Source organism: Zeus faber (assembly GCF_960531495.2).
Source record: "Zeus faber genome assembly, chromosome: 12".
NCBI lineage: Eukaryota > Metazoa > Chordata > Actinopteri > Zeiformes > Zeidae > Zeus > Zeus faber.
Window position 1 is genome coordinate 6,871,191 of NC_137196.1, and position 13,750 is coordinate 6,884,940.

The 13,750-nt window shown below is 41.3% G+C and overlaps 1 protein-coding gene across 1 annotated transcript; it reads left to right on the top strand.

Annotated features, from left to right (window-relative positions):
• The first annotated feature begins 4,401 nt into the window (after window positions 1–4,401).
• Window positions 4,402–13,283, top strand: sdhc (succinate dehydrogenase complex, subunit C, integral membrane protein). The gene is made up of 6 exons (XM_080011381.1): window positions 4,402–4,439; window positions 7,883–7,942; window positions 9,004–9,105; window positions 10,556–10,617; window positions 11,845–12,008; window positions 12,977–13,283. Exons 1-6 carry the CDS (start codon window positions 4,423–4,425, stop codon window positions 13,079–13,081), a joined length of 510 nt encoding a protein of 169 aa, XP_079867507.1. The 5' UTR covers window positions 4,402–4,422; the 3' UTR covers window positions 13,082–13,283.
• The last annotated feature ends 467 nt before the right edge of the window (window positions 13,284–13,750 follow it).

Consider the following 13,750-nt stretch of genomic DNA (forward strand, 5'->3'; position numbering starts at 1 on the left):
CCAGCCTGGTTTACCTGCTTGTCTCCGCTCGTCGACCAAGGCTGCCCGTCCTTCTCCATCCAGCCTGGTACCCCGTCTCTCCAACCGGATCCTGGACATCATCATCCCTGCCCAGTTCGGCTCCATCCCTACCTGACCGGGTCCCCCCGGCCAGCTCCACCGTCCGGGCTAATGAACATCCTTTGCCTGCCTCCCTTCTCCCCGTGTCGTGCGTTTGGGTCTCTCCTAGCTCTGGTTGTGACAAACTGATTCTTAAAACGTAATGCAGTAGGTCGAATACTATAAAATAAAGTAAAAAATATAGAATAAAATAAGAGCTCAAAGGTAACGCAGGGTGGGTGTACAAAATAGAATAAAGGGAATAGGCTTATGTATATGGGATAGGCTTTTTATGTACTGTATATACAGATATGTGCATTTAAGTGGCATGTGAATAAAGTGAGGTAGTGTTTGTGTGATATACAGCACAGTATACAACAGTACGGTGCAGCAATACGGTAACACCGAACAACCCAGAACAGTGACACAGTATGCGGTACAGTATGCTACATACAGTACAGTAAGGTAAAGGAGCCTATGTGTGTGGCTCAGTGAGGACGGCTGGTGAGGTCAGCCTTGACAGTTCTTATGGCGTGCGGGAAGAAACTCTCGCGCACTTGCCTGACCGCAGCAGCTGGAACAGTCCGCTGTTGGGGTGATGAGGATCTTTCATGATCCTGCGGGCTCTGCTACAACACCTCCTGGTGTATGAGTCCTGCAGGGAGGGGGGGGTAGTTCCAGTGGTACATTCAGCTGAACGCATCACCCTCTGCAGGGCCCGCCTGTCCTGAGCAGTACAGTTCCCAAACCAGGCAGTGATGTTGCCTGTCAGGATGTTCTCCACTGCTCCACAGTAGAAGGACTTGAGGATCCTCACCGAGACCCGGAATTTCCTCAGCTGCCTGAGGTGGTAAAGACGCTGCCTTTCTCACCAGAGTGTCTGTTTGAAAAGTCCATGTTAAATCCTCTGTGATGCAGACTCCCAGGTACTTGAAGCTGCTCACCCTGTCGACAGAAGTCCCATTAATCACCAAGGGTGCGTGTGTCCTTGGTTGTAATCCACGCCTAAAGTCCACAATCAGCTCCTTTGTTTTGCTGACGTTCAGGTGGAGGCTGTTGTCCTGGCACCAGAGTGACAGGTCAGTCACCTCCTCGTGGTAGGCCTTCTCATCGCCGTCGGTGATCAGGCCCACGACAACAGTGTCGTCAGCAAACTTGATGATGGTGTTGGAGCTGGACCTGGACACACAGTCATGTGTGCATGGTATTAAAAGCTGCACTATAATCAATGAACAGCAATCCCACATAGGACCCCCTCCGGCCATCCAGGTGCGTGAGCGTGGTGTGCAGTACCTGGGAAACCGCATCATCCGTGGATCTGTTCTGCTGGTATGCGAACAGCAATGGGTCCAATCAGCCTCTCGAAACACTTCATGACCAATGAGGTGAGGGCCACCGGACAGTAGTCATTCGGGCAGGCAGGAGAGGTGAACTTTGGGACAGGAACGATGGTGAACCTCTTGAAGCAGGACAGGACCACTGATTCAGCCAGGGAGATGTTGAATATTGTAGTGAGCATTGGGGCTAGCTGGTTGGCACAGGTCTTCAGTACTTGTCCAGATATGCCATCTGGGCCCGCAGCTTCCTGGTGTTCACACACATCAGAGCTTTCCTGACGTCATGCTCAGACACTGAGAGTGCGCGCTCATCCTCACAACTCCAATTAGCCGGCGAGCTAGCGGTGCTGTTGCCAGACACAAACCGCGCATAAAAGGAGTTCAGTTCGTAAGCTAGGGAGGCGTCGACACTCGTGGCTGGGGAGGGGCTGCTTTTGTAGTTTGTTATAGTCTGCAGCCCCTGCCACAAGCATCTGGTGTCCTGTTGCTCCATCTGTAGCTCCACAGTCACTCTGTACATCCATTTAGCATTCTTCACTGCCCTCCGCAGATTGTATGACGCCGCTTTGTAGTTGTCCATATTTCCGGATACAAGACCGTCATTGTAAGCGGCTGTGGGAGCATTCAAAGCTTAGCGGAAAAGGCCCGACAAAGCACCCCGCCCTGCAGCCACAGAAGACCCCCCAGTCCCCAGAGAAACCTGAAGCCAGCGGAGCAACACCCAAGCACAGCCCTGAGGAGCTTAACCCAGTCCCGGAGTGCACTAGGAGAACCTGCACCCCTGAGGCGCATACATCCAATCCACTCCCATATGCCGGCACAAGTCACAGCTGCAGGCGTAGAACCCGGGCAGTGGATGCCAGGCATGGCCCGCAGCCAGGTCCCACACCGACAGACTGACACGCTGCCTGAACTGCCTGCCCTGCAAGCAAGCCAGCGGGGCCCACATGCCCACCCATGCCCCGCACAAGGGCGAGACCCGCCCCACCGCAACCGACCAGATGCCCCATCCAGCTGCAAGCCCCGAGTGCCCATCCACGTGGCCGAGTGTGCTCAGCGCAGGGCACCTGGATGTCAGCAACCCCCCTGCCGACGCCTGCAGGTCGCCAGAGTGCTATTCTCTGAATGTTCATTCGCACTGTGCAGGGTGCAAATGGTGTTTATGTACCATCTTACCTGGTAGATGTCTGTGAATCTGTTCATTGGTATTGTATCTCTTTGATCCCCTTTACTTTGCCTGATTCATGAAATAACATGTAAAAACATCTTTTCACAGAAACCCTAACCCGTATTTCATTGAAACATAACCTATCTGAAATTTGATCCACAGAATGAAGTCACCACTAAAATTACTTAAGTTCGATTTCCTTCGCAAACCTCCATAAATACGTCATTACTGACCCGCACGAGACCAAATGTCACTTTCTGTCACTGAGACTACAGATCTACTTACGTAGACAATAAGGTGAGTAACAACAATGACTAGGTTTGGTTTACAATCAAAAATAGACGGTTGTTTTAAAGAAACATCATGTACATGCAGTTTCCTACAGCTAAACATGGCAGACAAATGAAAAGGGAGAAGGTGTTAAGTAGTGACGGATCCTTCCATTATAATTCAAATTCAAAATTAAGGTTAATGTTCCAAGTAATCTATTCAACTGAATTTTCTAGTTGTAGATTGTTTACGGATAAAATACAATACAGTACATATTCAAACTAAAATGTATTTATTATGTTTGTAAAATCACACGTATTTATTATAATTGATATGTAAAATATACAAAGTTTGTGTTAATTATTGTTCTAGATGCCGAAAAATATAGAAGTAATAAATAAAGAAGCAATTGCCCAAACATCCAGCCTTAAATGTCAGTCACACTGTTGTAAAAGAAAAAAACAAATGAAAAAAACTGTGGGAAAAAAAACCTATGAAGCAGTAATTGAAAAAAATCTGAAAAAAGTAACAAATTGAAATTATATATATGAATAAAGTGAATAAAGATGAGAATACCTAATATAAGTAATACCTAAATATAAGTGTTGATTCCCCAACGCATCGATGTTAAGAGGCTCATTTAATCAGCATGATTCACATTTGGAGACTGCAGGAACAAGCAGTGTGCAGCTGTCAGTTTAACAGCAAAACTTACAAACAAAATCAAGAATGTTTGCACATGGACACAAAGTGACTTAGCCAATGTTTTGATTAAAGGAATTCATCTTTATCGGGATATGAAAATCCCTGGTCGAATAAAAGATAATGTTCCAGGAAGAAATGATATTGCAAGAGAGATTATATTCCAGTGTAGACCAGTATAGATCAGTATAGACCAGCATAGATCAGCATAGTCTCGTTGGAACCGGGACGTTTCAGACTTGTTATGGTCCATGTTAGATTCACATAAACTACATTTGTAGCAGGAACTAGTGATAAATTATTGCAAATTTACGGGAAATTGAAGAACGTTTGCATACCTTGATAACTTTGAGAAGGGAATTTTGTGACATCATGAACCAATGTTATATAAATCCAAGGTTCATCTCTGAGTGGTTGTAAAACTTGTGCTACATTGAACAGAATCCGGCTGAACACAGCTAAACTGGAACCAATGTATTGCTACCTGCAGCTATATTATTATTATTATTATTATTATTATTATTATTATAAAGACATGACCCACTTGCCATGTCCTTCAGTCGTGTTGTCTAGTTTCTGCCGTTCGTAGTTTGATTAAAAATAAGATATTGCCATGCAGCCCTACAAAATAATATAATAACAATAATAATAATAATAATAATAATAATAACAATTGTATATATATATATATATATATATATATATAAATGTCTTCCTTGTGTTAAAATACATTTGTTTCCAGTTGAGCCACAGCAGAACCACAACGTCGCGCTAACGATGGCGTCTTTAAGAGGCAGCCTAGCAGCAACATCCTGTGACGTCACATCCGACCATTACTTGTCAAACATGGCGTTGTTGTTAAGGTCAGTGTGTCTGTCTACTTCTACGTCGTTTGCTGAAGTCTTTGTATCTACTCCGCCATGTTTTAAATGTCGCGTAGAAAAAAAAACCCCGTCTGAAAGTAGTGACTAAATCGAGAGCAACTGTTATGATATTTCCTATATGTCCTCATGTTACGAAATGGTGCTATCAAGCTACCGGGCTAACGCTTGCGTTATGCGAATGTGGGACTGAATGACAGTCGCAGTACGATGATAAAATATATACTGTACGTCATTGGTAAGTTACGAGGTGCTGGCCCAGTCATTTGACAGCTTTCCCTCTTTTTCGAGCAGAAACCTGCCACTTGGCGAGTCATGGCAGGTGGTTCAAGTTCAAGTTCAAGAGATTATTTGTGTAGGTTTAGATGTGGAATACCTTTTGAAATGTTCTGCACGTTAACTTCCTGATCTCTCTGATGCTAGTAGACCCACTTGCCATGTCCTTCAGTCGTGTTGTCTAGTCTCTGCCGTTCGTAGTTTGATCAAAAATAAGCTATTGCCATGTAGCCCTACACAAGTGTAACATTAATTCTAAGGTCTGTAAGTCAGCGATACATTTGTTTCAACTAAATCAACATGACAAAATAATCCCACAGCACACGCCATCCCCTTAACCACTAAAAATATCACAAATATGCATTACTGTACTTATTATTATAGGCTACTAATACTTCTCGCTTTCGGTTGCGAATAAACACAACCTAGCAATTTTGAACTTGCAACATGAGATAATTTACATTGTTTTATGTAATTTTACATTTTTATGGAACACCTGGTGAGATCTCAAGTCACAGTGGTTGAAAAACACTGCTCTAAATAAGTGTGCAGGGAAATTTATTTTTGTTTTATTTATATATATATATATATATATATATATATATATATATATATATATATATATAATTTTATGTGGTCTGAAATATTTGTGGAAATTATATTGGAGAACAGTCTAATCCCTACGTTTTTGTCTCATATCATACTTTGCATTACTGATATGATGAACCTCAATTGGTTTCTTTAATGTAGAAGATAGAAATGGAAAGAAGGTTATCTATAATATGTATTTGTAAAAACATTCCCTGTGATGATTCGCCCATCGTGCGCATCTCTGTTGTTTAAACCTTGAAAAATGCATGAGTTCACTTTGAAGCAGGCAGAGACCCCGGTTGGTGTTCTCAGTGAGGTTAATTGCTCCAGACCTCCATGCGAATGGCGTTGTTCTCATCCATTCAAACAAACTGACATAAGGGGATCGACAGGAATAGGGAGCCAGATTCTGATTTGTGATTTTGTCTATTAAAATGTGGTAAGAACGGCTTGTTTTGGTTTTAAAACGGTGCACCCTCTACGGCTTTGCATGCCATTTGCCACATAAATTGTCATGTCCCTGTCAGGATTTATCCTGTGCCAACAAAAAATGCAGCGCATGTCCATCATAACTCAAGAGCCAATTCACAAAGCAATTGCGCGGCTTTTACGTGCACTAAGCCGGTGCAAATAACAGAAAAAGCAAGCGTCTAATTCATAAAGCACTCGCAAATGGTGAAACCCATCGCTCACTGCGCTGCCATGGAAATTGTGTCTCGGTGCACTGGTGCTAATTGCACGTGTTTTAATGAGGTATTATTCATACATTTGGTGAAAAATTGGCTCATTCCTGCAAATGAGTCTCATTGCAAATGGTGTCCAATTCACAAACAAAGGCGCTAATAGCCACAGTAAGAGTGACGCTATTACCGAAAGAGAGCAGTGGTCGACCGAATGTGTATTTCAATGGCCGATGGTCGATATATAATGCCAATATCATGTTTCTTCCAATACAATTTTTTTTTTTTTTTGCATCTAAGGTACAACAATTTAATAATAATTACAAATGACACAAAATTGAACTTAAATCTATGTAATGCTAATGTTATTGTCTGCATTGTCTCTGCAGTGCACTTATTTTAAATAAAAAATCCATCAACTAAATGTCCACAGGAAGACAACAAAGTAAAGTCTGTAAAAAAAATAACTGAATGAAAAACAAATAATTATAAACAGTAAAAAAAATATTTTTTATTCTTTATTTTTTAAACAGTGAATGGGCATCGAGGTAGCGAAACTTAAAAGAACTGTGTTGTGTTTAAAGCATTTTGAGAGAGAGAGACCTAAAAGAAAAAACTTAGGCTGGTTTGTTTCTTGCAAAAAAAACCTACTGGTGTAATTGCGAGTGTAAATAAACTGACCTTCTTGTTTGAGATAAATCGTTTTTATTTGGTGCCATGTGGTGGTATTATTATTATTTTTTGTTCATTTTTTCCTTTTTAGTAAAATGTAATTGAGCCTTAAGAAGACTGAATTCATGTGAAGAAAGTCCTATTTTGATTCAAAGATTTCTACATTTGAGTTCATTTATAGGTTTATAGAATACATCATTATTGTCAAGGCAGTTTTCTGTTGATTTACAAAGTGCAATAAAATAATTATGGTGATCATAATATTGAGCAAAATATCTGTATATACACTTAACCAATTAACAATTAACTGTGTATAATAACAAATTCTTTATGTTCACAATGCATCATCCTATAAACTTCTTGGTTTGGCATAATGGATCGTGCGTATTCTGAACATAGTTGTTAAAAAACAACCAAGAAGCTATTTTACTGAAGCTTTTGAGCCCCAAAGTACACAACAGCATTGCACAAACCTGGAATGTGTGCAGTAATGATGCTAGTAGATGCGAACAAATAAACTACTTGGGTATCAGACTTCGGCAGGTGTCACAAAATATGTGTGGCTGCAATACGCTCAGTGGAGTAGTACTCTTTTTACAGTTTATTTTATTTTTTGAAGTATTTAAGATTGCGTCTACCTGATCTCCTTTAAGACATGCTTTTGCCTGCCTGATCTGCTTTTTCTCAAACTTGTTATGCGTGTATCAATTCATTGTCATGTCATTCTTTATAATATTTTGTTGCTGATCTCAACTTGGTTATGTTTTATGTTTTTATGATGTGTTTACTATTTGTTTGTATAGTGCTTTTAGTTAATTTATTATTATTATTATTATTATTATTATCATAAATTGTAGTATTACATTTAAGCACCCAAAATACAGTTCATCTGATTGAAATCCAGTTTAAATGATTTTGATATTATGGTCAAAACAAATACGCAAAAAGTCTCTTTTTCAAAGACCCCGTGAAATGAATTCCATTGCTCATTCCTGTGCAGAAAGATGTCAGTTTTGATTGAAGGTGTGCTCGCTCTTCGATATATTTTGCCGGATTTCACATCCTTTTGATTTCATTTTTGTTAAGGACTATGAATAGCCTTAAACGTGTGTGAGAGATACTGTCAAGATTTTGTCCCAGCCATGGCTGCTGGAGCCAGAAGCCACTGAGTCGCTAAATTGTGACCTCTGCTCTCCTCTGCTTCAGGACGATGGCCCGACAGGGGGTCTCCCTCTCCAGACCTCAGTACGCTGTGCTCTGCAGACAGTGAGTAATCTGGGTTTCATTATACTTATAATAAGTGCTGCCCCCAAGTAGACGACCAAACGTTAGTCCACGAGAAGAGTCTTTGTTGACCAAGTTTTTCATTGGTCGGTTGGTGGTAGGAAATAAAAATATTCCATTCAGGAGCTGTACCTTGTCAAAATTTACCTTAAAACCTATATGGCTAGACCCGTGTATGAAACGCTTTAACAAAAATAAATGTTCATTCTCCTTGCTGGTTGTTCTGACACATTCAAAAGAATAATTACAGCTTTTGATGGTTTGCCGGTATTTCACAGGCGGTACATTAAGTGTATATTTTAAAGGCTGGTACTAAGTTATTGTGTTGATGTTACTGATAAATTAACTAAATGTTCCCTCCCCTTGCTGGTTGTTCCAACACATTCAGAATAGGGATGTTCCTAACAACTTATTTCTCTCACATTTCAATGGAAGTTTAAAAGTTTGAAAAGATATTGCGTATATTATAAGCGGCAAGTAAGAGGGACGGCAACCCTGGGAAAACAATCTTCCATTCACCACATATCAGTGGAAATTATGTCAAAATGTCATTTAAACATGTACATTAATAAAATGATAGGGCCTAATAGGTTTAACCAATGTAATGTTTAACCGGTGTAATTAACAGGCGGCTCGCTTGTGAATTAAATTTATATTTTAGGTTTTGTATTTCTCTTAATGTAGCACAGTGTTAACAATGTTAGTTATAGCATTCTTTCTTAGCCTTGGAACTCAATCCATTTTCTAATGCCCCAAAAACATATATTTTAATAATTAAATTTATATCATAAACATAAACAAATATCATCATAGTTGACTAGGAAAATCTTGAGTCGGGCCAGCCCTACTAATAATCGTGGTGTTGTTGTACTAATATACACTCAATGATATTTTCTCATCACGTGAAGTTAACAACCACCACAAAGGCATGTGAATACCACACAAAATGTGTAAGTTTGCCCAAGTTGTTAAGGTAAAAGCACAAACAAATGGGGTCGTTCCCTTTCAGGAGTCAAAGACCTAAAACCCCCTTCTCTCTGCAGAGTGGCGCCGATGGGAACCACCGCGAAGGAGGAGATGAACAAGTTTTGGGCCAAAAACACCAGATTGAGCCGACCAATGTCTCCTCATGTCACCATCTACAAGTGAGGGTCGAAGTTGGAGGGAATTCCACCAGATTCCACCAAGGGAAATAATTTTAACAGACAGGCTACCTGTCTGTAGCCTGTCTGTTAATCTCTCGCTAATTTGGAATAAGAAAAAACAAAGTTAAAAAAAATTTTGAAAAAAAGAACCTATTTCCATATATTATCTTAACTTATGGTAGATACGGTAGAGTACGGTTTCCCACTGTTATTTTTACTGATTGTGGAGCAGTCAGGGCAGCTACTTTCTGGCTATTTGGCACACCGCTCGCTGATTTACATGCATAACAGATCACCTAGTGCGTTAAAGCACTTTCAAGTACAATCAGAGTTTATTAATGCCCCCTCCCCCCACCGAACAAGGGAGATGTTTTGGCCAATTGTAGAGCTGATTTATAGTCATTAACTACTCCTTTCTCCCCCTCCGGCCTGAATTCTCCACTTAGTACTTCTGTTAAAGGAGCAATAGACAACTTTTTTGCTTGATCTTATCATTATGAAGTTAATGTTGATTGCAGAGTGTAATGGCTATGGAATAATGACACCACCAGAGTTTAGATTGGTTCCCTATAAGCCTCTATCACTATGGTTGAACTACCAGGAAAATGATTTGCTGTATGGCAGTGCGTCACAGGAAGAGCATCAACCAATGCGCAACCATTAGCCGAAGGGCGGACGGTGGAGCAATCTACTCCAGCTAGATCATAAACCCTTCAACATAAAAAGGACTTATTTAAATCGGTTGAGAAATGTAAACGTTATGGTGCTTTTTAATCCACAAAAAGCGCAGCTCCCTGTTAACTTGTATTTGTTTACAGGCCAGTCTTGCCCGTTCCAATATGGCGCCGACGTTGACATATCGCAGCAACGAGCCGAACCAGTCAATGCGGCGTCTATGTACGACTATTATGTCTATGATTGAACCAAAAGAAATAAAATTTAACTAAAATTGAGTTACCTCTTCAGTGAGCATGCTTCTTCTCTTATTTCTAAAGTACTGTTGGTCATTTACACAGAGCTCTGAATGATCCGGTTGTCTTTGTGACAGCGGGGGAAAAAGTTGTCTATTGCCCCTTAAACGTGTAAACGCATCTGCTTCAGTCCTGAAGCACCTTAAGCTGCCATATTGTGTGTAATGGAGCATAGCTTTCCTCAGCCGTTTTTCTTGTTACTGTCTCGTTGCTTTTAGTCAAGGTGTTGGATGGCTGATAAGCAGCCAATTTAACATAATCATAATAATAATAATAATAATAAAAATAATGAATCAATAATAATAACTTAAAAGATAATTGACAAAAGCAGATAGATAGACAAGGACAGTATCTTTTTATATTATTTGTTTTTTTATAAATATTGATTAAAGCATTTATGTAATTATTTGTTTGTTTATTTATTTATTTGCTTATTTATTTATTTATTTATTTAATTATTACTCTGCTTTGTGTTTCAGATGGTCAGTCCCCATGGTGATGTCCATCACGCACAGAGGCACCGGAGTAGGGCTCAGTGGAGGTAAACACGGTTAATAATCACAAACCTTTAAAACAAAGGAAACCAAATAATAATGCTACGTTCAAACAAGGTTCGATTGCCCCCTTCAGCGGCCTCCTCCTGGGCGCTTCAGCCTATCACTATTGATCTCTGTTAAAAGCATCCGTTAGCTGCGTGCAAACAAGAGGCAGTTCGATGTGGCGGTGCGGAGCCTAGTACGGGCGGCTTGATGGATTTCCGTCACCCGAGTGCTGCAAGGGGCCTTGCCGGAGCCCGGTGTCACACGGCAGTGCTGACGCCGACAATGCTGCGAGCCGACGTTAACACATTTACTAATGAAAAACGTTAAAGTTCACCCCGATTCTGCCCCAACTGTCAATCTCAGACACACCCATACAGTATGTGATCAGTCCCTTCTGCCTGTGACGCATTTTTTATTTCATTCTCCTTCAGTGTTTCCCCAACGTCTTTAACTACACACTACACACTTGTAGTGTGTAGTTAAAGACGTTGGGGAAACACTGAACGTGAGTGATATGTAGATGTGCTGAGCATCATGGGCTGCTAATAGTGATGCAAGACTCGCAAAGGATTCGTCCATAGTGAACACATTTCTCTACGAGTCACTCCAACAAAATGAGTGGCGAGCGAGTGGACTCGCAAACTGAAAATAATTACCATGGATTATTTTTTGAGTGCAAGGAAAAACAGGCCAATGCCTTAGTTGGCATGATTCATATTGATTGTGACTGATTCCACCAAAATCAATAATTTTGACAGAATCATATGATTCTTGTGAGAATTGCACACCGTGCATTACATGAATCTGACTGATCTGAATCAAATCAAAGAAGAAGAAGCGAGCGACTCGACAAAAACCGAGTCAAACCTTCCATCCCTATGAAAAGTCCTCACTCTCCGAGTGAAACTCCTTCTGCTAGATCCGCTATTCCGGCTGAAATCAATGAAATGGTGCAGCCTTGCAATTTTGATCTTGCAACATAAGAGCTAATTTCCATTAAATATATAAATATATATTTTTAAGTAGAACATTTAAATATTCTTCTTTAAAAATATTCTACTTTGCCCCCGCAAACTCTCACGGCACACTGGTCTAATCGATGGGTGGTCTGAACAGCTGATTCTCTACTCTGTGTAGACGGAATGCATGAGCTTGGTCGGGAGAATAAGTTATCCTAAAAACAAATGATAAGAGAAAAACAAGTCTCTCTCCCCTCCCCACTCCAGCCATCTCGGCCTTTGCCCTGGCGGCGCTGGTGCTGCCGGGGAGCTACCCCCACTACCTGGACCTGATCCACTCGCTGGCGGTCGGCCCCTGCCTGATCGCGCTGGCCAAGTTTGGCCTGGCCTTCCCCGTGTCCTATCACACCTACAACGGCATCCGCCACCTGGTGAGAGTATGGGACGGGGGGTGGGGGGTTATTAATGGCACAGTTAAAATATAAAATAAAAAGAATCATCTAGACCCATCGATGTTGTCAATGATGAGAACGCAGTCGAGAGTCTTAATGCTGTTGGCCGTCGGGGCAGGAAAGCCTGGTTTTCTGTTCTCCAACCAGAGGGCACAATGTCCATTCCAGCCCTGGCGTATGAATAAAGCTAGCTTTGGTTCAAATAGATCTGAGCGAATGATTCCACTCATTAACACCGTCGGGTACATTTGGCACGTAGTTGCCCGTTCGGCAGCTATTGCATGACTTGCTGTTCTTGAGTCCTTTGTCAATGTTTCTTCTTTTTGTCTGTTCTGTTTAGTGTCTTTATGTTACCATGGGACGTTAGGGCCGCCAAGAAAAAGAAAGGATCGTATTTCAACATTAAAAATTGTAAATTATGGGATTAAAGTCCAAATTTTGAGATTCAAGAATTAATTTTCTCTTGGATTTGGATTGAATTTTTTATTTTGCCAACATACTTTGTCTTTAATCTTGAAATGTACTCATTTTCCCCCCTTGAAATTTCATCTTTTTTTTTCTTGAAATATACTATGATTTTGATCTCATTATTCCCATTTTATTCTCTATATATTTTCTCTGTGTGTGTGTGTGTGTGTGTGTGTGTGTGTGTGTGTGTGTGTGTGTGTGTGTGTGTGTGTGTGTGTGTGTGTGTGTGTGTGTGTGTGTGTGTGTGTGTGTGTGTGTGTGTGTGTGTGGCATTAAAAATGTGGTTCGCATGAAAGACCTGTTCAGATTGGACACACTTGGCCAGGTGTTGCTCTGTACTGGCAGTATTGAGCAGCACTCTGCTTAACCTGTCAGTACTCTCAGTGTCAGTTCTCAGTCCTGTTTCTCAAGGTGTGTTTAATCTTCATATATGTATTTTACTCTTATTATTATTTATTATATTTATTTTTCCCGTCCAGTTTTGGGACCTTGGCAAGGGCTTCAAGATCCCAGAAGTCTACCGCACGGGCTACACGGTCATTGCACTCTCCCTCCTCACCTCGGCGGCCCTGATGTTCGTCTAAGACGCTCCACAAATGATGATGGGGGGGAGGAAGTCCAGATGAAGGAAGTTGGGGGTTGCAAGGCGCAGCTTCGCAGGGTTTTTCTTTTTTGTTGTTTTTTTTCTGTTTTTATATGTTGTGTTTTGTCGGCCTACATGCAGCCACAAACTCAGCAAAAGTAATGCATAAATAAATAAAAAGATTATATTATATGTTCCATGCGGCGGGACTGTGTTGTGATGGTTTGTTCCAAGGTTGTGAAAATAGGCTCCTAAAAATGCGAGGCTGGTCGAAATGAGGTGGCGTGGTTTAAAGTGCATGCAAATTTGACCTAGTTGTCCAGTATTCAGTTTTTTTTTGGTTTTTTTTCCCCCGCTGCATTTGTTCTCAGCTTAAGCAACCAAAGCCAAAATTAGATGTTTTTGATGTTTTCAGTATGCAATTTGTCTAATTGTCCGGTGTCGTCAAGATCTTTAATTAATGACCCTATGATAAAGCGCTCCCGGCTTCCACCAATGTAATCTCCGCGGGTTAGAAATCGGTGTTGCGCATGTAGGCCACCATTCATATTTCACCCACCCTCTCCGCGGCCAGGCAGGTCCATCTTCAGTGACTGTAAAGAGGAGGTGGCAGCCGGGATCCTCACTGGCAGCTCACCTCAGGTGACGCCTCCCGCCGAGCTGCACAGGG